Raw genomic sequence first — 22,036 nt, 5'->3', positions numbered from 1 at the left:
CCCAGCGCCCCGACCCCGGACACCCGTTCACCACCCCGCCCCCCGGGGTCGCTCACTGGCCCCGGCGCCCGCGCCCCGGGCGCCCCCGCCCGCCTGCAGACTCCTCGCCCCGCCCCCGGCTCCTCGCCCCGCCCCCGGCTCCTCGCCCCGCCCCCCGGCTCCTCGCCCCGCCCCCCGGCTCTTCGCCCCGCCCCCCGGCTCCTCGCCCCGCCCCCGGCTCCTCGCCCCGCCCCCGCGGCGCCCCTTCCGTCCTCCCGACGACTGCGGTCCCCCGTCTCAGTACTGCGCAGGCGCAAGGCTGAGGCGCTCGCCCCCGGGAGCGGCTGAGGGCGTCCTGCGCAGGCGCGCGGGGCGGGGCGCTCGAGGTGCGCATGCGTCGCGCAGGAAACGTCCCGACGCGCTCCGTGGGCGCCCGGCTGTGCGCGCGGGAAGATGGCTGAGCAGGTGCCCAAGTCTGTGCTGTTCGTGTGTCTCGGTGAGGCGGCGCGCCCCGGCCCCGGGCGGGCTCTCCCGGGCGGGGGGGTCCGGGCTGTGCTGCTGCGTCCGACCGGGGACGGCGGGGGGGGGCGGGCGGTGCGACGGACCCCGCAGGCTCCCATCCGCGCGGCGCACCTGCTGCCCGCGCCCCAGGCCGCGTCCCCGCTCACCTGCCCGCTCCCCAGGCCTCATCCCCGCTTCACCTGCCGCTCACCTGCCCGCGTCCCCGCTCACCTGCCCGCTCCCCAGGCTACTTCCCACTCACCTGCCCACTTACCCGCTCACCTGCCCGCTGTCCACTCGGGGTCCCCTCTCACCTGCTGGCCTCCCCGCGACCCGGGTCCCCCTTACGCGCTCAGTCCTATCCACGCTGGACTACCTCTCACCTGCTCAGTCTGCTGATGAGGGGAAAGCAGAAGGACCACCTCGTTTCACCTTGGTGGCGGCCATCACTTGGGTTTTAAGCTCTGCGTTGGAGGCTGGCGTCCGGAACCCACGGTGATTAAAGGCAGCCGGTTCCTGTTGGGTGTCTGGCAGGCCCTAGTGTCGCCGGTTATGCGGACATTACCACCGCGGTGCTCGTTCTCGGGGGACGTGTGGCGTGTGTGTTGATCTTCCGGGCAGTGTTCTGTGTCAGCACGAGCTGTAGTACCAGCCCGTCTTCTCAGTGCCAGGGAGACGGAGCAACGCAGACAAAGTGGCTGCCTCCACAGAGCTCGGGTTCACACCCAAGCACTTGGTTATCTAATAAGTTGATATTGTATCAAGGACTGTAGGGCAGGGAAGGGGGTGCGCGTGGAATGCACTCTTAAGTAAAACGGTTGGGGTGGCCTTACCTACAGGGTGACGCTTGGGCAAAGACTTGAGGCAGAGAAAGCAAGCCCTGGGTCTTCGGAAAAGCATCCCGGGCCCAGAAGAAAGTGGGTGACCAGCCTTGAAACAGGAGTGCTGGTCCTGTTCATGCTGGAGGGAAACCGCTGGCCTGGCCTAGAGACCCAGTAGCCTTTTCCAGCCACACCTTCCTCTGTACCTGGAGACTCCAGGGTAGTTTCAGTGCCTGTTTTCTCAATGCCACCGCAAATACATAACAAACTATTCCGGATGCACGGGGAAGCTATTCCTTACAAGAAATGAGTGCTCCAGGGCAGGACGCTGAACTCCTTATGTAAAGAACCAGAAAGTAAATATTTGCTGCTTTGCAAAAGCAGACCTAGACAATACATAAACAATAATGCTTGGCCGTGTCCCAGTATAACTTTATTTATGGACGCTGCAGTTTGAATTCCATGTGAGTTTCTCATGCTGCAAGATCTTATTCTACTTCTGAGTTTTTCCAGTTATTTAAAAGGTAAAAATTATTCCTGGTTCTGTGGACTGTACACGGAGGGAGCCACGGGTCATAGTTTTCAGATGCTGTTTTAGGGTCTACAGAGACCTGTCTGGTGAGGCCACGTGAGGGCTCAGGCTCACCCTGGAGGAGATAATCCGCTGGAGGATGAAGCCATTGAGCGGAGCTGGGACATTTAGAGAGAAGTGTTCAGCTGCTGTTTTGAGATTAGACTGGGCAGGGGTGAGGCCAGGGGTGCAGAGGAGCGTGTGCTGGATCCGAGTGCATCGCGGGTGGGGGGCTGAGGGGTCAGATTCTGGGCAGGTTCCAGGAGTTGACGAATGCCTTTTCGCACGATCGCCCGACACGGAGCACTAAGAATGCTGTATCTTTGAAATGTAAGAACTACATTCCTTCAGAGCATTTATTTGGGCCTTTTCAGACCGGAGTGTCAGATGTTTTCCATTGGTAAGGCTGATGGCGGGAAAGAACCGCACTCCTTATTTTGGCAAGATTATTGAGGGTTTCGTGTTTTTGTGCCTAAGAGATACGCTCAACTGTTGAAGGCCCCGGTGCTTCCAGCGTGGTTGGAAGTGATAATAGATTAGTGAGGTCAGATGACCTCTTTCCTACAACTGATTGATACTTCTTGATACTTCCTCTGTGCTGCCCATTGTGAGGGGTGCTGCCCAAAGTAGGAGACACCGTCCCTACCCTTGGAGAATGTCATTTTTTCCTTTTGTGCGTCTTAGCCCTTGGAGTACAGGTGTTGGGTAAGGATGTAATATGCTGCCTAATTTGGAAAAAAGCAAGCAGGAGACTTCACAGATTGAGCTTTTTTCTAAAGAAGTCTGCAGATGACATTTTAAGTTCTTAGAACTTTCCACAGGTGAACCTGAAGCACCGTGGTTTACTTTTTTTTTTTTAAGATTTTATTTATTTATTTATGGGGGTGGGGGCGGAGAGGCAGAGACACAAGCAGAGGGAGGAGCAGGCTCCATGCAGGGAGCCCGACGCGGGACTCGATCCCGGGTCTCCAGGGTCAGGCCCTGGGCTGGAGGTGGCACTAAACCGCTGAGCCACCCGGGCTGCCCTGTGTTTTACTTATGAGCTCCATTTTTAATAATGCCTTAATTTAGTGATAGCAACTTTTGAAATCCAGAGAGTAAGTTATGGAGAAGCAGAATTCCGCTAATTTTGTAAGTAGTATGACTTGACTTCTAATTTTTGCAGTAGTAATTTTTTCCCATCTATATTTACACATACATCTTGCGGTAAATACAACTATCTGGGAAAAAAGTCAGTGTGGATGAATATGGCTTGACTTTAAGGCAGTAAATAATCCTAGTTTTTGTCTTGTGGGGAATCTGAGCTGTTATTTTGTAGTTAATTATTTGTAAAGAGATGAGACTAGTCTTTTTATTATGTTTTTTTTTAAATTTTTTATTTATTTATTTATTTATTTATTTATGATAGGCACACAGTGAGAGAGAGAGAGAGAGAGAGAGGCAGAGACACAGGCAGAGGGAGAAGCAGGCTCCACGCAGGGAGCCCAATGTGGGACTCGATCCCAGGACTCCAGGATCACATCCTGGGCTGAAGGCAGGCGCTAAACCGCTGAGCCCCCCGGGCTGCCCTTATTATGTCTTTAGATGTGAGATTGTAAGCATCTATTCTGAAGTTTCAAAATAATAACAGTGGTCTTAAAGTGAATAGAGTGGCAGATAAAGTATTCCCAGGGTGTGCGGGGACAGATAAAGCAATTCTACGTCGTCAGAGCCTTTTCAGTGATTAACATAGTAGGGATGATAATACTTATTTTAAAAACAAAACAAGAATCCAGAATGTCTTAAGGAGAAACGTTGCAACACAAACTACCTCATAGAGGACATCGAGGACTCATTCCCGTGTTCCCTGTTGCGGTTGAGTGGTTGATAAGCTTCACTGCTGTGGAAACTGCAACCTCTGTGGTTTATAAATATATTATAAGGCCTAAGACTAAAGTGCGAACTGAAGAATACTGTGGTAAAGTCGGTGTTGGGCTCACCTACCAGGGCATCAGTTGTGTTTCACACTTCAGAAGATCCGGTGCCCCACGCCTATCACAAACCCGAAGATTTCAGATGAGTAGAGGTGACCGTGTCTGCCTAACGCAGCTCCCTTGACGCCCAGTGTGCTCTGTGTTGCCCCGTAGTGAGTCTCCCCTTTCGTTCCAGGCTCTCTAGGCCTGCAGCCGTTTGTGGGAAGAGGCCCTGGCACAGTGCGGGGCTCCTGTGTCTTAGAACATCCCCTTCCCGCTGGGAAGTTAGGGCTGCGCCCACCAGACCCACCAGCACACGTTGATTGTTCTCTTAGTGATACAGCCACCCAGTAAGTCCTCTTCCTAAGAGCTCAACTCCTCTTCCTTTTTTTCTGGTGAGGAGTTTTCTCATTATCTTGTTCATGCTTTTAGCCTAGTCCTTAGGATGACAGTGTTTTGTTGTTCCAAGGGGTCCTCACGTAATCCATGCCTGGAGGGTGAGCCACACATTGGGGCCGGGGGCAGCTGCAGTCAGTTCGGCATAATCCCATATCCACGCCTGCGTGATGGAACTCCCCTGGCTCTGGAGCCCCGGGGAGCATCCTGGGTTGGCAGTTCCCTGAGTATTTTGTCCCATGTGGATGACGAGAGGGTCACACGTGTCATAGGACCAGAAAGCTTCAGGTTGGAGACTTCCAGAATCTCGCCGTGCTTTCTAACTTTGGCTGATTCTGCTTTGAATCTTTCTGGTTATGATAAAACTATAATCCCAAGCCTTGCATTTTCTTAATTTTTTCTCTTCTAGAGAGTTGTTGAACCTCTAGCAGAGAGGGTGGTCCTGGGGAGTCCCAGAACTCGCAGCCCATGCGGGAAGCTCTGGGTGACCTGCAGGGCAGCATCCTAATTCAGCAGGCAGACTCCAGCAGATTGCACCTTGAAAGTCTGTGTTGAGCTACTGTTGGTGGGATGCGTTCGTGTACTTTATGAAACAGTATTCATCCTTACGTGCAATATACTTAAAAATACGTATTTTTAACCCTGTTTTACTTCGTTTTAAAATAGGCGTGTTGCATCCCGCTTCGTCGATTACATGAGTTACCTCGGGTCACCGATAGCAACCCCGAAAAACAATGATTTGGGTTTTTTTATGTCTTAGTTACTTGTTGTTGGAGTCCTTGGGCAGCTGGTGTCAGGTCATGGAGCGCGGGTTGGGCCAGCATCCCCAGGTGTGCATGCTGACCTCACTTTGCTGACACCGGTGAAGTGGCCGCGGAGCATTAAACCTGACACCCCCTCTCTGCTTTCCCCCTTTTTTAAGGTAACATCTGTCGGTCACCCATTGCAGAAGCCGTTTTCAGAAAACTCGTCACCGATCAAAAGCTTTCAGATAACGTAAGTACGGTTCTGTATGTTAAAGAGGCCAGCCTGGCTGCCTCGGGGCAGGAAATGGCGAAAAAAATTCTTTTTTTCTCCTACAGTGGAGGATAGACAGTGCAGCGACATCCACGTATGAAATAGGAAACCCTCCTGATTATCGAGGGCAGAGTTGCATGAAGAAGCATGGTATCCCCATGAATCACATTGCCCGGCAGGTACTGTACTGGAACTTGAAAGTGCACACGTGTGTTCTCTGTTGCAGTGGGTCATTGACAGTGGCGCTGTTTCTGACTGGAACGTGGGCCGGTCACCAGATCCGAGAGCTCTGTGCTGCCTCAGAAATCATGGCATTAACACAGCCCATAAAGCACGACAGGTAGAAGAGATCTCATTTAATTTCTAATACTGGAGCCCCTAACTTGAGAAGCGGCGAGCTCAGCCACACTGACGTGCTCGTGCGTGCCTGTCCCAGGTCCGTTTTCATAGCCACCAGCTGCCCGTTCTGTTTCACTGCTGGTTCCACAGTTGAGAAGACAGGCACCACCTTGGAATTTGCTGATTAGAATGTTATAATCACATACTGGTGAGAGCCCTGCCTACGAGCTGGAGACCTGGGTTATAATCTCCTTTTTCATTTGTCCCTGTGTGATTGAAACGTGTGAGCCCTGGGGGCGAGTCTGCTCACGTTACAAGTCTCTTGGTAGAATGAAGTTCTGTAACATGTTCAAAACTGTATTTTCACTTGTGAAGGGTCTTAGAGGGTCGCGCTGATACTCTGGGTGCACAGCCTGCTCCCAGCAAGTGGACCTGGGGTCTGGATTCTGGAGTGCTGCACGGGACATTCTGGGGTAGGAAGGTGCGCTGTGTGTCCGCTCTGTTCCGTGGGAAGCCAGTGGGCCGTTGGACGTTTGAAATACGGCAGAGGAGCCCAGGTTTACGTTTTAACTTACGTACGAGGCCGCCTAGAACTGGTAAGCAAGTTAGTGCCCGCGCAGCTCTGAGTTCCTGCAGAAACCCCGAGAGCACCAAGGCGGTGGCGCCTCCCGTAGCCCCGGGCTGCCACTAAGGCTGCATCATTTCTTGTGCAGAATGCTTCAGATATTGTTCTGCGAGGGGAGTTCCTTTATCAATATCCTTATTTTATGGAACTCTGTTAGATGGTTTTAAAAATCTGGCTGGGGCTCCGGGTGGCTCCCTTGGTTCAGCATCTGAGTCTTGATTTTGGTTCCGGTCATGATGCTCATGATCTCAGGGTCCTGGGAGTGAGCCCTGCGTTGGGCACCCTGCTTGGCGGGAGTCTGCTGCTCACCCTATCTCTCCCTCTGCCCCTTCTCTTGCTCACTTTCTAATATAAATAAGTCTTTAAAAAAAATTAAAAAAGAAACCTGGCTAAATCTTGTAACTTCTTTTGTATCCAGCCTAATACGGCGTACAGGCTCTGTAGGCCTCGCAGGGCTGTGAACTGGCCTCGGAAACCACAGGCCTTGTCCAGTGAGGAGCTTTTGGGTCCTTTGAAGTGAGAAGCTGCCGAGTGCTTTTAAGATCAGTTGTCAGGTGGATTACGTATGTAGAAGCGCGGCTGGCAGCGTGGGAACCGAGACTGAGTGTTAGAGGAGACCTTTGCGTCAGACTGGACGGAGACCGATCACCGTTACCTTAAAGCAGCTCTTTGCTGAAGGTTTCCCAACTGTTTTGCCGCACGGCACTGTGTTTTTATTTTTGATCATACCACTTTTTGTCCTCTCCTTTACCTTGTTAGGGAAGGGGGGGTAGTGGGTAAACGTGTTTTGATTGGGGAGAAACAGTTCTGGAGAGAAAATACACAGCCTATCACCGGTCACCCGGCCTCAAGGTGGGGGAACCGGGCTTTGACCATTGGCTTGTTTGTTGTGATAAAGGCACGTATGGGTGTGAGCCGGAACGTTCATGGAAGTGCCATAGAAACACTTCTGCTGCGCTAACGACGTCTCAGCAGCTACTAATACACACGTCATTTTGGCTTAGATAAATTTACTCTGGAACCTGTGAACTTCCCATTTCTGGCTGTCGGCTGACTGTCGGCTAACTACCCATGTAAGTGAACTCCCCGGAGGCCTGACTTTTCCTTACGTGAATTCTCATTGGACGGAATAGGACACAGTCGAGATCACGGCCCCAGTCTCCAGGGTTTGCACACCTCGCCCAGTTCTATTTTCAGCGGTTTAGAGAACGTGGATTTATTCTGAACAGTAGTTTGTGATTTCAAGCTGTCAGGCTTTCAGGTTTTCTATTTTTGAGATTGGATTATTTTTTCATACACAGGCATATAATTTGAGTACAATTGAATTATTTTAAATACACAGGTCTTAAAAAAAGTATCATTTCAGATCTTTGTTATGTTTCAGCATCTTTACAGGCTTTCTCCTTAGCGGTTGTCACAATGTGTATGAGAACTGTTCTGTTGTATCTCTTAAAATTTTGGTTTTCCTAATACTTTAAACCTGGGTTAACAAGTAAAATATCTTTAGGGTGCTTCGTTCTGGGCTTGGGTGTGTGACTGCACGTCAATCAGGTCCGTGGAGATGTTTCCTTTGTTGATACGTTGGTTCTTCTGTGTGACGCCTGACGGGCGGTCAGCGGGTTCTTGGGCGAGTACCGCTGCCTCCACCCTGAGGTCACCACCTGGATTCTTTCTGCCTTTGTACCTTCACGGAATCCTGTAGTGTGTGCCCTTTGGGTCAGCTCTCCCTTGGTGACACTCTCCGCTGTGCCCGTGACGGCTGCTTCCAGGACCTGCTTCTGGTCCCGCTAGCTGCTTCCTCCACCCTGGGCGACAGAGGCCACCGCCGCTTCCCGCTGGGTGTGTATGAGCACCGTGCTGCATGTGGGGAGCGCCTGCGGGCAGTCCTGTTGGGCTCACACCCAGGGCACACACTTGGGGGGATGAACACACGTGTTGGGGGGATGCACACCCAGGGTAACACAGGTGTCGGGGATACACACCCGGAGTCACACACGTCGGGGGGATATATACCTGGGGTCACACAGGTGTCAGGGGGATACACACCCGGGTTCACACAGGTGTTGGGGATATATACCGGGGTCACACACGTGTCGAGGGGATACACACCTGGGGTCACAGGTGTCGGGGATACACACCTGGGGTCACACAGGTATCGGGGATACACACCCAGGGTCACATAGATGTCAGGGGGGATTCACATATGTGTCAAGGGGATACACACCCGGGGTCACACACTTGTCGGGGAGATAGACACCCAGGGTCACACACCTGTCAGGGAGATACACACCCAGGGTCACACACCTGTCAGGGAGATACACACCCAGGGTCACACACCTGTCGGGGATACACACCCAGGGTCACACACCTGTCAGGGAGATACACACCTGGGGTCACACACCTGTCAGGGGGATACACACCCAGGGTCACACATGTCGGGATACACACCAGGGTCCACACACGCAAGGCATACACACACGTCACGGTTCTGTAGCCTCATAAAATCAGTTAGGTAAAATTGTTAAGTTTGTTGATTATCACTAGTGTTTCTGCTTTCAGGATTTGGCCGGATTCATCGATTCCGTTGTCTCCATTCCTGAAATTGCTCTCACTTTCTCTGCAGCCTTTAGGTTTCTCTTTTGGATTTTTTCCAGCAGTCCTGTATGGTAGGCCAAGCGTGCTTCCTGAATATGCACCTTGACGGTTTCCATCAGTTCTGGAAAGTTCTCCGTTTTCCGTCTCCCTTGCGGGCCGTGGCTCTGAGGCTTGGCCTGTTGGCCTGGGCTCCGTCCCAGCACAGCCTGCCCAGAGCCCCTCTGAGGGCCTGTGGCGTGGCCTGGCCGGCGTCCTCTTCAGCAGCTGCTCCCCTCTGGGTGCCCTGAGCAGGTGAGGCAGGGGCAGATGATTTGACAGGAGGCTGGTGTGTGCCAGACCCTGCTCCCTGGGTCCGCTGTGCCAGCCCCGCGGCCAGTCCCTGCAGCCTGTGAGGTTGCGGGTGGGCCTTTGGAGCTTCTCTGCAGCGGCGCCTTGCCCAGGCTTCTCCGCGTCCGGAGCACGGTCTCTGCCTGGGCGCTGCTGACTGTGCGTGGGGCGGCCCTGGGCACCGCGGGGTCTGGCCATGTCCCTGGTCTCTGCGCACGCCAGTGGGAGCGCCCCGCTCCTCTCCACCGTGACGTTGCTGGCAGGCCCCGTCTTGGAGAGTTCCTGCCTCAGATCCCCCCGTGTCTGTGATGTCATGAGGACGGGATCTGTTCAGTGTCAGGCGACCGGTGGACTTGGACAGAGTAATTAAGGTTCGCTGTTGTCTTTCCTCTTCTGAGTTGCCAGGAACCTTCGATGTGCAGGTACATGTTGCCCGTGGGGGCTCCTGCTGGGGTTCTGGCCCCCCAGGCTGTGCCCTCCCAGCGGCACACTCACGGCTTCACACACGCGCTCGGCTCCGAGGCAGCGAGCTCTCTTCTCCGGCGCAGAGCTGGCTTGCCTCAGCAAGTCGTGGCTTGTTCGGCGCGGGGCCTTCCCTCGGCCTTCTCAGAGGGCCTGGTCATAGCTGCTCTTACTGTGATCTAAACATCACATACGCTTCTCACATGCTCTCAGTTCTAAGACCGTCTTACAATCCATAATTGTAGTAATTCTAAAACCATAAAAACATTGTTAATAGTTAATCCTGGGATGTTTCTTATAAGCTGTTTTGGGGAAATAGCTCATGGCATGGCTCTAATAGATGTTGAATAAGCTAGCACCTCGGGAGTGCTAACAGGATACCGTCCTCGGCACCTGATGAACGTGCTGCATTAAGAACTCACACACGTACATTTGAAGAGCACAAGTTACATTTTTAACAGAATAACGAGTGTATTTATCATTTGTTTGCTACACTGATTATTATAAAGACTTTGTTTTTATATTCGAGAGAGAGAGCGAGCGAGAGTGGATGCACGGGCAGGGTGAGGGGCAGAGGGAGGAGCAGACTCCCCCCGCCCCAGCAGGGAGCCCGACACATGGGACCCAGGCCCCAGGGTCACGACCTGAGCCTGAGGCAGCCGCTCAACCGCTGAGCCCCCCAGATGCCCCGAAGCTGACGTCATGAACAGCGTCCTCACTCTGGTTACCCAGGGTTTCCGCATCCTTCCTAGTTTCCTGGTGCTCTTATATTTTAAATGATTTCTTAGTGACGGAGATTATTATTGAAAACTTACATTGTGGGAAATTATTTCCACCTTCGCTATGTGGCCTCTCCTTATTTATAATAGCCAGGAATCATAAAATAATGCTCCCCCTTACGTTTTAGTGGGCTTATGTTGCTAAGTTACGATGTCGGAGACCTGGTAAGTTCTCAGGTTAGAATCAGTAAAAATACCGAGTGGCCTCCTGCGTCGTGTTCACATGGCGTGTCCTCGGGGAGACAGCCACGCGTCCAGGTCCTCGGCGGCCGTTCCGTGAGCACCTGCCTCCCACCCCGGCTCTCCCGACGCCCCTGCACCTGGCTCGGCCTGGTGTCCACGGCCGCGGGTGCAGGGCTGTCCTGCCCGGGAGGGAGCGGCATGGGCAGCCGTTGTTCTTCACCACCGTGTGTCACCAGGGACGACGGACAAGGAAGGCGGAGATGAGGGGGGTTAAGCATGACATTTGATACGTTCGGTGAATTATACTCGTTACTGAGAATTACCGGTGAAGTCAGACTTTGTGCTTATGTGTTATGCTGTTGGGGTTATTCCAGGGAACTTGATAATAGAACATTTCTTTGCAATATGATATGACAAAATAGGTTAACTCTATTTTAAGTTTAAAATACCCTAAATTATTTAACTTAAGTAAGAAATTCAAATATAGCAAATTTTCGTGTGTGTGCTGCTTTGGAGCCTCTAGGCCATTGTTACAAACATAAACACTGTTTTTGACTTCTTGTTTAATTTTAGGTTACCAAGGAAGACTTTGCCACATTTGATTATATACTGTGTATGGATGAAAGCAATCTGAGGTAATCCCATTTTCTAGAGGATATTTCTGTTCAGCTGTCAGTTCTGTAATAGGCCAGTTGTTTGTGGTCGAAAGTGATTTTTTTATTGTCTTAAAGTTCTAAAGGTAGTGATGGTCACAGTGTGTGGGACAGTCTGTCCTGTGTGGTTGTGAGCAGCGTATCCCCGTGTGTGTACGGAGGGGCGCGCCCGCGGGCCACGGGGAGCTCCTGAGCGGGCACAGCCCGGAGCCTGGGCATGCGGGGCGTGTGGCCCGGGAAGGGAAGGTGAGGACAGGGAGACTTACCGCCCTAGCGGACTTAGCCACAGAAGCAGGCAGACGGGCTGGGGTATGCCGTGGTGGCGTCTGCACTCCAAGCCCTGGACCCTTGCTCTGCATCTTACGGAGGAGGCGCAAGGGCTGCGGCACGTGCCCTGCTTCACGGGTGGAGCGGGTCGGTGTGCAGGCTGTGGCCGGGGCTTTGTGCAGCAGAGTGCCCGCCACTGCCCAGTGGCCTGCGTGGGGTCGGACCCCGGGGGACACGGTGTGGGCAGTTAGGAGCTTTGTGTGCAGGGAGAGGAGCTGCACAGAACGCGGGCAGCCGTGCCAGGATGTGAACACGACATGTCACGCAGGTGTCACGGCCGTGGGGGGTCAGGTGACCCATGAGACTGTACGAGGTCATTCCCGTGCTGAGATGAGGGCACTGTGCCCCTCAGTCACCACGACTGGGGTTTACCTGGCGTGCGGAGAGCCAGGAACACCAGGAGCACCCAGCTCTGGCCAGGCCCTTAGCGGGACGCCTCATGTTGCACTCATTTCTCCGGGTGGTCGGCAGGCGGCCGGTGGGTGCTGCTCGGTCACGAGCAGGGTCCCTTCCCTCGGTGTTCAGTGCGGGTGTCTGGGAGCAGATGGAGCCCACGCGTGTGCCCGGGTTGCTGTGGGGACACGCCGTGTTGCTTGGAGGCCTGGCCCCCTGTGTCCCGGGGCACAGGGTGACATCCTGGGTGCTCGGTGGAGGTTGCTAACCATGTGGGGGAGGATGCAGAGCTGAGGAGCTGCCTCTGCACCGCACCACTGGTGCTGAGTGGGGGCGGTGGGACTGCTGTTCAGCTGGGGGGCGGTGGGGGTGGGCACAGACGGGGATGGGGGTGGGGATGGGCACAGACGGCGGGCGGAGTGAGGGGGCGTGAGAGTGGGTGCAGACGGGCTTCGGTGGGGTGGGGCCTGAGTGGGGGCGGTGGGGGTGGGCACAGACGGGGCAGGGCCGAGGTGGGGCGGGGGCGGGCACCCCGGGACTGGGCTCCACGGCCTCCCCGCTGCGGCGGCCTCTGGGTCACCGCTTTCCTGTGTCGTCGTCCCCGCCGCGTGTCCCTGCAGGACGCAGTCACTGACTCCGGTTGCACAGGCTGCAGTGGCTCATCCCGGTGCTGGGGTCACGCCGCTCCGCCCCCGGCCTGGTTCCTCCTAAGCCAGGTGGCTTGCCGGGTGTTGAGGGGCTAGTCCCTGAAGCTCCGCCTGACGCCACGGATCAGGAAACTAAGTTTGTGTTTCAATTTTACAGAGACTTGACTAGAAAAAGTAATCAGATTAAAAACTGCAGAGCTAAAATCGAACTCCTTGGGAGCTACGACCCGCAGAACCAGCTCATCATCGAGGACCCGTACTACGTAAGTACACCTGCCGCTCCCCTGGCGCGCGCTGGCGACCGTGGGCCCGCGTGGTGACCCGCCTGTGCTTCCAGGGCAACGAGTCGGACTTCGAGGCCGTGTACCAGCAGTGTGCCAGGTGCTGCCGAGCCTTCCTGGAGAAGGTGCGCTGACGCCGCGGGCCTGCGCTTCCTGGGGCCCCACACGCAATAAAGGGGTTTCCTCCACGCGGTGTCTGCGGTGCCAAGTGTTGTTGTCGCGCCAGGCCGCCCTCCCTCCGCCCCCAGCCACAGGCCGCCGAGCACACGGCCCTGTTCCCACGGGGACGCCTGCCCCTCGGCACAGCCTCTCCTGCCAGGGCCCCACCCGCACCCCTGCCCACCCTGGGTCACCCCCACCCAACCCTTGCCCACCCCGGGTAACCCCCGCTCACACCCCTACCCACCCCGGGTCACCCCCACCCACACCCCTGCCCACCCTGGGTCACCCCCCCATTCTCCCCCACCAGCTGTGCAGGCTGCCCACACCCCTGCCCACCCCAGGTACCCCCACCCACCCCCGCTCTCCCCCACCCACCCCTGCTCTCCCCCGCTGGCTGTGTAGGCCACCCACATCCCTGCCCACCCCAGCCAACCCCCACACCCCCCGCCCGCACCTCCACCCACCCCAGCCCACCCCCCTGCATCCCTGCTTACCCCAGCTCACTCCCCCTCTCCCCTGTCCACCCCTACCCGCACCCTTGCTTACCCCCGCACCCCAGCCCACTCCACTCACCCCTGCTCACGTTCACCTGCACCCCGTTCACCCTTGCTTACTCCTGCCCACCCCACCCCTGCTCACCCCACTCACCCCTGCTCACCCCCGCTCACACCTGCCCACCCGCACCCCTGCTCACCCCTGCTCATGCCCACCCACCCCTGCCGGCACCCCTACTCACCCCCACTCACCCCAGCCCACCTCCTGCTCACTCCATTTCACCCCCGCCTACCCCCTGCTCACCCCCCACTCACCCCAGCCCATCCCTACCCACCCCCGCTCACCCCTGCTCACCCCCCCCCCACTCACTCCTGCTCACCGGGTGCACTGCACCCTCAGAGGCTCTGACACCTGCTGCTGTATTTCATGAGGGAGTCAGCTTGGTTCCTTTCAAACCACTTCATGTCTGGAAATGTAATTACAGCCAGAAAGCAGGACGCGGTGCTGGCTCCTCTCCGACCGACCGCATGAGGGATGCCTGTGGGACCCAGATGTCAAGTACAGGTTAGCTTAGGTGGGAAAAAGTTACAAATTTGCAGAAAGTTCTTTCATGTTGGAATACTTAAGTATTGATACATTAAGTATCCTTTGATGGGTGATTAATCTATAGACAAAACAGGTCATTTCTGTGCACTTTGTGATAACTAAAATTCACACAGGGGGCCCCTGGGGGTGCTCAGCGATCGAGCATCTCCCTTCGGCTCAGGGCGTGACCCCGGGGTCCCTGGATCGAGTCCCGCATCGGGCTCCCTGCAGGAAGCCTGCTTACCCCTTTGCCTGTGTCTCCGCCTTTCTCTGAGTCTCTCATGAATAAATAAAATCATTAAAAAAAAATTCATACGGGTATATGGCAGAAAAATGATTTTCAAAATAAACTGGGGAAATTAATAAGAATGCAACCAAGAAGTATGTGTCCACCTGCTTTTTTATTGATAAGTGAAGAGTCAGAAAATAATGCCTTCCACCCTCCTTTCAGACGACCTGCGGTGTTGTATGTGCACGTTAGGAAATAAAGCGATAAAACCAGTACGTTGCTCCCGCTTCTTTGTGCAGGAAGTTTGGGCCCTGCAGCCTCACGTGTCCCGGCCGGCCCCTGACCTGTGTCCCTGGCCGTGTCCTCGGGCGCGGCTCCCGGTCTCCACCCAGGGCACAGCTGGGGCTGGAACCCTGGAGAACCCCTGGCACAGGTCCCTCTTCATCCAGAGCCTGCGTGGACCCTTGCTCAGGGGTTGGGACGGGAGAGTAGAGGAGCAGCAGCGGCGCCCCTGGTGTCTGGGCGGGCGGGGTGGGAGCCCAGGGGCAGGAGCAGGGTGGCCTTGCCCCCTCCCCGCCAGCCGTGTGTCCCTGGGCATTTCCCCACGAGTCTTCCTCAGGCATGTAGGGGCCTTGCGGCTCCACAGGCCAGGCCCCGGGGGTGGCTCCGAAGAGAACGGCAGTGGGAGAGGCAGCCTTGCAAGTAGGACTGCGCGCACTTCAGGGTCACGCTCCCTCCTCCTCATGCGGCCGTTGCTTGCGGACCCCAGGGTGGCATCACGCTGTCCTTCGGGTCCTGAGTCCGTCCCTGTCACCTGTACCCCGCGGTCTGCACCCGTGGCTCAGGGACGGACCCAGGCTCCTCCTCGAGTCCCGTCCCCCCCGTCCTCGCAGCCGCATCCGGGCTGCAGCTCCTGCGGGCAGAACTCTGGGCCACACGCGGTCGGATGTTCCGGGCACACGGCCTCTGAGCGTCCGGGCTGCTCCGCAGTGCTACTTCCCGGCCTCGCCGGACCTCGGACTCGGGGAAACATGGACATGGCCTCGTTTAAATATTTGCCACCGTTTCAGGCTCTGCCTTGGGACAGGCCACCATTACAACCTAGCAGCTCCTTTAATAAAAACCCATTTAATTGTCCTTTCCAAGAATTCATGGCCTTCCCCTTTTCCGTGTTTATGCCTCTTCATTCCGGGACGCTCTGGCAGCGTAAGGACGTCCGCGTCCTTCACTGGTGAGCTCGTGGGAAGTAAAGAGTCGCTTTCGAGACGTCATTATAACAAACATTTATTACTTGTTTTATGTACAGCATTTACATATTGCACAGCATCCGGATGCTATCTTACACTTATCATACAAGGGACGAGCGACGTCAGCCCGGATACACTCACAGACTCACACTCCACTGCCTCTAAACCATGACAAGGTGGTTATTTTGTGGGGTTTTTTTTGTTTGTTTGTTTGTTTATTCATGCAGTTCCAAATAATACTCTGGGAATTTGATTGTAAAAGTAACAAAAATATTAAATCATACCATATGCTATATGAAAATATAGTTTCAGACTCTATGTTTCTAAAGAAATACTCTTTGAGATTTCACCTAATCAGGAAAATGAAGTAGCTTTGTCATTTTCCAGCGCACTACGCCTCAAGTGTGGAGCGTCTGCTTCTTCCCCCAAAATCACGCCCGGCAAGCATCGCCCTCCGATGTGCTCACGGACTGTCTGCCAACAGGGTCAGCAGCCACAAAACTCAGGGTAAAGGAGAGTCTGTCTGCAAAAATAAATCTCTTGTGGAGGCGACGTGTGCACGCGGGCGGCAGGCTCCGTTCCCGTTGGTCCTCAAGGCACTTCTCGTGGGTCATGGGCTCGGGGTCCTGTGTTCTGCTCACCGCTGAAAAACACACATGTGGTTTGTGAGTCTGCGCTCTCTTAGCAATTTTCAAAGAGAATCGAATGTCAAATTATGTGGCCTCCCGGGTCAGAGCCCAGGGTCGCAGGTGCCTGTGTCACAGGGGCTCTGCGCAGGGACACCTGGCCAGGCTGCCACCTGCCATAGGGACACGCCCACCTCCCCCCCCCCAGGTGCGCGCGGGTCCTCCCTCCAGGCCACGGCCTTGCGACCCCGGCGACCCCGACAACCCGCCCCCGGCCTTTCTCCCTCCGTTGCGCGTGGGCGAGACCCACAGCCGAGAACAGCCTGCGTTCTCCGAGCAGGGCGCCCAGGCCGTGGGAAGGGTCATCCCGCGGCCTGGGCGCCTGCCCTCGTGCGCGTGGGCAGGGCCGCGTTGCGTGGACGGGGTGGGCGCTCCGGGACCACAGGGAGCCAGGTGAGCGCGGGCGGGCCCGTGGGAGCCGCTGCCGCTCTGGCCCCCGTCGCCCGCCCAGGTGTGGCCTTCAAGCCCAGCTCAGGACTTGCAGCCCCAGGGCCGCGGGGACTCCCGGACGTGTGGCCCCGGGCCGCAGGCCTGCACCTGGGCACCGGGCGAGCGTGGGACGGGGCGCTCCCGTGGGTGCCCGCGGGTTCTGGGGGTGTCAGCCTCCCGCAGAGCAGGCCCGGGAGCCGGAGACCGAGTGTGTCCAGAGGCCCGCGGGCCTTGGTGTGCCGACTGTGTCCGGCTTACCTCATCCGTCCACGCACGCGGGGCTGACAGCCAGCCGGGTCAGGAGCCGGGCGCATCGCTTGTAGTCTGTGGTGGAACAGCGGGGCCTCAGCGCGGTGGCCGCCCCAGGCTGCCCCCCAAGGAGCCGCCTGCGCCCTCCCTCTTCAGGTGCCCCGAACCCCGGGAGCCCTGTGGAGCCTGGCCGGGCACGGGGGCCCATGATCTGCCGACCCGCGGTTCTCCAGGGGCCGCGGTGCCACGCGACTGCAGGCCGTGTGGGGAGGCTGCACGCAGGCCCCCCCCCAGGTTGGCCCCACACAGGACCCTGCGAGAAGGTCTAAGGAAACGGGTCAGCAATCGAGTCAGAGCAGAAAGACCTGGTTGGGGGGCACGTGCAGGGCTCAGGGCGTGACCCCGGGGTCCCGGGATCGAGTTCCGCATCGGGGTCCCCGCAGGGAGACTGCTCCTCCCTCGGCCTGGGTCTCTGCCTCTCTCTGTCTCTCATGAATAAATAAATACAGTCTTTAAAAAAAAAAAAAAAAAAAAAACCTGGGTGGATGGCGCAAGGCAGCAGGTAATTCCTCAGTCCGGATGGACTTTCCTCGCCATCTCACCCAATTTCCTATTAAAGTATTCCACGCTGGCTACCTCAGGGAACCCCAGTGAGGCCTGGTGCTCGTGGCCACGAGTAGCCTCTGCAGCGGGTCCTGTGGAAAGCTACCGCAGAGCGTGAGTTGCTGCGGTCTGCTGCTCAAGAGCCTCCGAGTCCTACGTAGGAGGCCATGCCCTTGACTGAAATTCCGAATGAACGAGCAGACTGACGACGGCGGGTTCACCGGCACGTTAGACAAGCTGCTAATCCTGCTCCTGCAAACAGCTCCCCTAAATATTTAGGGGACGTGATAGTTTGTGTGCAAAGGGGGAGAAAGAGCTCCAAGAGCCGGAGGCCGGTCACCTGGATTCCTGACAGTTCCTCCGTCCCCCCGGTGGCCCCACTACTTCGGGAGGCGGCTCCCCCAGACTGTCCATCGGACGCCCAGGTGCAGGGGGGCAGGGTAAGCGCTGCTGTTTGCAGGAGTCCACGCGACCATGTGTTCCCCACCCCTAACCTGGTCCGGGGAGTCTGGGGAGACGTCAGACTCCTGCTCTCGCACGGCCCCCTGGGGACCACACCGCGGGGGGTGGGGGCTGGCGCCTTTCAGTGCTGACGCCCCAGGTTCTAGCAGTTTGCCATGGAGACCCGGGATCGAGTCCTGCATCAGGCCCCCTGCATGGAGCCCACTTCTCCCTCTGCCTGTGTCTCTGCCTCTCTCTCTGTCTCTCATGAGTAAATAAATAAAATCTTAAAAAAAAATACATATATATATATATATGTGCACATTGAAACAATAAACATGAGAAGGGGCTCTGGCCCCTGGAATGATGATTAACTCTCAGACAGAAGCGGGAAACAGCTACGTGCCAGGTGCACTGGGCATGGACGACCTGGTGGGCCACAGCAGAGCTCGCAAAATAAAATCAGCTCTGTGGGACGTGTGTGCGGCGGCCTCCCAGGGCTGAGCCGCGTGGCGAGGGCCCCCAGGTGGGCACCCAGCTCCGTGTCCCCGGCCACCTTCACCACACATCTGTACAAGGAGCCGCACACACGGCAGCGGCGGCGATTTGGGGGCAACTCTGCTGCCTCAGCAGAAAAACTTGCACTTCATATAAAGTGGCTGATTTTTTTCTTTTTTTTTTTTTTTTAAATCAGGGCAGGGCAGCCTGGTGTGGACGGTCCCCGAAGGCAGCTGGCAGGATGCTAGCGTCCCTCCTGTGGGCCTCCCGTGAGATAAAAGTCACAAATAAATGGGTTTGGGGCTCTAACCACTGTCACTCCAGCTAGCGTGTCACCTGCCAGCACTACACGTTTTATGAAGAGCACAGCAGCCGCTTTAGGGAAATAAAATACGTTCTGTTACAGAGAAACCATCAGAACGCTGTGCTGAGGCTGGACTGAGGGGAGGTGTGCGTTTCCAGGTCGGCGGTGAGGCCGAGCGGGGGAGCCGCGTCCAGGGAGGCTGGGGGGCCCCGGCCCGCAGACTCGGTCCACCCCAGACCATTCCAGTGCGCGGTAGTCATCCTAGCAACTCATTCTTGATGCTTGTTTGTCATATTGAGCAGATACAAATATAGACGACATCAGGCCAGAATTCATAAACAGAACAAGAATGTGAATGGAGGAGCTCGGCCCACTCCAAGACATGATTAATTCCAGCGAATGTAAATAATTTTCCATTTGGCACTAGCTGCTGCAGAACGCAGCCGCCTTCTGCTGCGGTCTGGTCACCCTGACCCTCGCTGCATCGTTAGGAGGGAGTGCGTATGGGCAGGCGGGAGCCAGGGGGGCGAGCGGGAGGCCGCGGGGACGGCGCACTTACATGCGGGGACGGTGCAGTCCCTGGTGTTGTGGTACAGCCTGTGGAAGTGTTTGCTGCACTTGGGACTGAAATAAAGGGGGCCTGCAACGAAGGAAGCCGATGGTGAGTGCTCGCACGATGTGGGACCCGGACGCAGGTAACGGGATGAGGACACTCACCTGTAAGGTGCTTTAGAAACTTGTCCTTCATCCTCAGATCTCGAGGAACAATTTCTGTTTGAAGGGAAAGAGGTTAATTCTCGCTTGGCTTGCTAGAAGCATTTTTTTTTTTTTCCGTGAGATCGGAAGGAATGTCAAAGAAAGACTTTGGAGACCCTGCATTAGCCACGCGGCAACGCACTAAGTACAACAGGCTGGAGCCCCTGCGACCGTTGTATGGGACATAATGTGAAGGTTCGTCATCGGGAGCACATTTTTATTCAGACAGAATATTAGCTCTTCCCAGAGCTTCAGTACTACTTGTCTCTGCCACTGGCACGAAGACAGCGACTGTGAAGTCACGTAAGGGTGAAGGGCTGTGTGTGTGCATGTGCGCGTGTGGACAGACATTTGCATTTTGGGCAGCTTGGTAGGCAGATCCCACAAGCTCTCAAAGTCTTAGAATGAAAACCCAATGCTTCAAACAAACAAAAAATCGTTATAAAACTGCTTTTTTTTCTAGGTCTATATTTAGAAAACGGATTAAATGCCTTCACAACCACCTGTTATGAAGGCTGGTGTGCATGCATGCAAATAGACAATTACCTGGTTTTAAAGTGAGATTCCCGAATGACAATTGTCTTTCTACTTGGGAACTAGCAGGGCTCCCACAGACCTCCTCTGATTCCAGGCTTTGTGCTTGCTTTTTTCTTTTTTTTTTTTTTTTTTTGCAGTCACCTGTAACCATTTTCCACTTGCTCGTTCTGGATGCTCACTTTGCTGGGGCTACGTGTGCACGCGCCTTCCCTGGCCACAAAGACTCCTCGTCTCAGGAGGGCCTGTCTCCTGTGAACCTCACTCACTTGTGCGGCTCAGACGTCTCCTGAGTGTCAGTCTGTATAAAACTGACCTTATCACATTTGACCTAATTGTGTCAGGAAAGCATTAAAAGCTCTCCTACTTTCCTTGGACATTTCCCAGGAGGCACCCACTCTGGGAAGGCTCGGCCACGGGCGGGGGGGGGGGGGCGAGGGGGGCGGCCCCGAAACGTTTCTGTCTCAGTTGAAAGTGCTTTGCTGAAAATATTTCCATTTCCAAAATAACAGCTGACAGCTCTGTGCCAAAGCGCCGGACCCAGGTAACCGCTTGGGGGCCCGGTAGTGTGGGGACGGCGCTAGGCCAGGCCTCCCCATTCACCCACCTCCCATTTTCTTCGTTCTTTAAAATAAAAATCGCCTCTTTTTTTTTTTTCTTTTTTTGCAAACAGTCGGCATGGTTCTATGTTGCTAAGACAGACGCGTTTCCCCAGGCAGCGCGAGTCCCAGGGCCCGTCCCCGCGGGCGCCCTCGGGGGGGACTCACCGACCCTCTGCTCCTCGGGGAGGGAGCGCCCCGCGCCGTCCGACTCCGACAGCTCCCGGCGGCCCAGGCCCGGGCCGTGCAGCCGCTTGGCCTCTCCCGCGTGCGCCTTCCTGAGCTCCTGCAGGATCTCCACGACGAGCCGCAGCAGCGAGCGCCCCGCGGCCGCCTGCCCGGGCTCCGTGCCCCCGGGCCGCGCCGCCCCCAGCACCAGCAGCAGCGCCAGCAGCAGCCCCAGCGGCGGCCCCAGCGGCGGGAGCCCCAGCGGCGGGAGCCCCGGGCCGCGCATCCTGCGCTCCTCGCGGCGGGCGGCGCGGCCTGCGGGGACCGGCGCGGGTCGGGGCGGGCGGGGGCTCCAAGGACGCCGGCCCTCGCCCCGCGCCCCGGCCCCGCCACTGGGTCCCCGGGCCCCACGCCCGGCCCAGGTCCCCGCCCCCGCCCGGCCCCCGCCACCCGCCGCCCCGCGCGCCCTCCCCGCGCCCCCCCCGACCCTCCCCGCGCCCCGGCCCCGCCACTGGGCCCCCGACCCCCGCCCGGCCCAGGACCCCCCGCCCGGTCTCCGCCACCCGCCGCCTCGCGCCCCCCCTCCCCCCCCCGGCCCCGCGCCCCGCCGCGCCCCCTGCGCCCCTCCCCGCCGCCCCGGCCCCGCCACTGGGTCCCCGCGCCCCCGGCTCTGCGCCCCTCCCCGCCGCCTGGTCCCCGCGCCTCCTGCGCCCCCCGCGCCCCTCCTCGCCACCCAGTCCCCGCGCCCCCCGGCCGGTCCCCGCCACCCGGTCCAGGGCCCCCCGCGCCCCCGCCGACCTTTCCAAGTTTCGGGGAGACGGCCCCGCCGCCTGCACTTGGCTGCGCGCGGCCTCGGCACAACTTTCTTCACCTTCCGAGCCGCGCGGCGAGCGGGGCCCCGGCGGGAGGGGAGGGGAGGGGGCGCCCCGCGGGGTCCTGCCCGCGCCCGACCTGCCCCTGCCCCTGCCCGGCCCCGACCCCGACCCCGCGGCCCCGCGCTCCCCGTGAGTGGGTGGGGGCCGCGCCCCGCCGGGCGGCTGCGCTCAAGTTTCCAGCGCCGCCTTTGTGTGCCGGACGCCCCCGCCCCCGGGACCCGCACCCCGGACCCCCCGGACCCCTTAGGACCCCCGCGCCCCCGCCCCCCCCAGAACCTTGGCGCCGCGGCGGGGCAGCGGCTCACACCTGCGCGGGGCACCTGCGCGT

General features: G+C 57.3%; 2 protein-coding genes across 3 annotated transcripts; one reads left to right on the top strand and one right to left on the bottom strand.

Moving 5' to 3' along the window:
• The first annotated feature begins 318 nt into the window (after positions 1-318).
• Positions 319-13,036, top strand: ACP1 (acid phosphatase 1). Of its 2 annotated transcripts, none has more exons than XM_077844321.1 (6): positions 319-475; positions 5,143-5,216; positions 5,464-5,577; positions 11,121-11,182; positions 12,725-12,830; positions 12,905-13,036. In XM_077844321.1, the coding sequence occupies exons 1-6, from the start codon at positions 433-435 to the stop codon at positions 12,980-12,982; spliced, it is 477 nt and encodes a 158-aa protein (XP_077700447.1). In that variant the 5' UTR covers positions 319-432; the 3' UTR covers positions 12,983-13,036. The 2 variants fall into 2 exon arrangements, with proteins under 2 accessions (XP_077700447.1, XP_077700446.1); XM_077844320.1 differs by lacking the exon at positions 5,464-5,577 and adding an exon at positions 5,303-5,416 and having other exon boundaries at positions 320-475.
• A 2,551-nt stretch (positions 13,037-15,587) lies between these two features.
• On the bottom strand, positions 15,588-21,119 carry ALKAL2 (ALK and LTK ligand 2). The gene is made up of 5 exons (XM_077916012.1): positions 20,834-21,119; positions 19,494-19,547; positions 19,336-19,416; positions 16,940-17,005; positions 15,588-16,209 (listed from the first exon to the last, which is right to left on the bottom strand). Exons 1-4 carry the CDS (start codon positions 21,117-21,119, stop codon positions 16,941-16,943), a joined length of 486 nt encoding a protein of 161 aa, XP_077772138.1. The 3' UTR covers positions 15,588-16,209; position 16,940.
• Positions 21,120-22,036: the final 917 nt, after the last annotated feature.

This window comes from Canis aureus, chromosome 12 (genome assembly GCF_053574225.1).
Source record: "Canis aureus isolate CA01 chromosome 12, VMU_Caureus_v.1.0, whole genome shotgun sequence".
Classification (NCBI taxonomy): Eukaryota; Metazoa; Chordata; class Mammalia; order Carnivora; family Canidae; genus Canis; species Canis aureus.
This window is presented reverse-complemented; position numbering and strand designations above follow the sequence as displayed.

Bases quoted from the DNA above. Each gene is read 5' to 3' on its own strand.
- ACP1 (XM_077844321.1), top strand. From the start codon at position 433: ATGGCTGAGCAGGTGCCCAAGTCTGTGCTGTTCGTGTGTCTCG. The intron at 5,578-11,120 runs GTAGAAGAGATC...GTTTAATTTTAG, and splicing joins CAGCCCATAAAGCACGACAG to GTTACCAAGGAAGACTTTGC. The intron at 11,183-12,724 runs GTAATCCCATTT...TCAATTTTACAG, and splicing joins ATGGATGAAAGCAATCTGAG to AGACTTGACTAGAAAAAGTA.
- ALKAL2 (XM_077916012.1), bottom strand. From the start codon at position 21,119: ATGCGCGGCCCGGGGCTCCCGCCGCTGGGGCTCCCGCCGCTGGGGCCG. The intron at 19,548-20,833 runs GTGAGTCCCCCC...CCCTTCAAACAG, and splicing joins CCCCGAGGAGCAGAGGGTCG to AAATTGTTCCTCGAGATCTG. The intron at 17,006-19,335 runs GTAAGTGCGCCG...GTTCCACCACAG, and splicing joins GGACTGCACCGTCCCCGCAT to ACTACAAGCGATGCGCCCGG.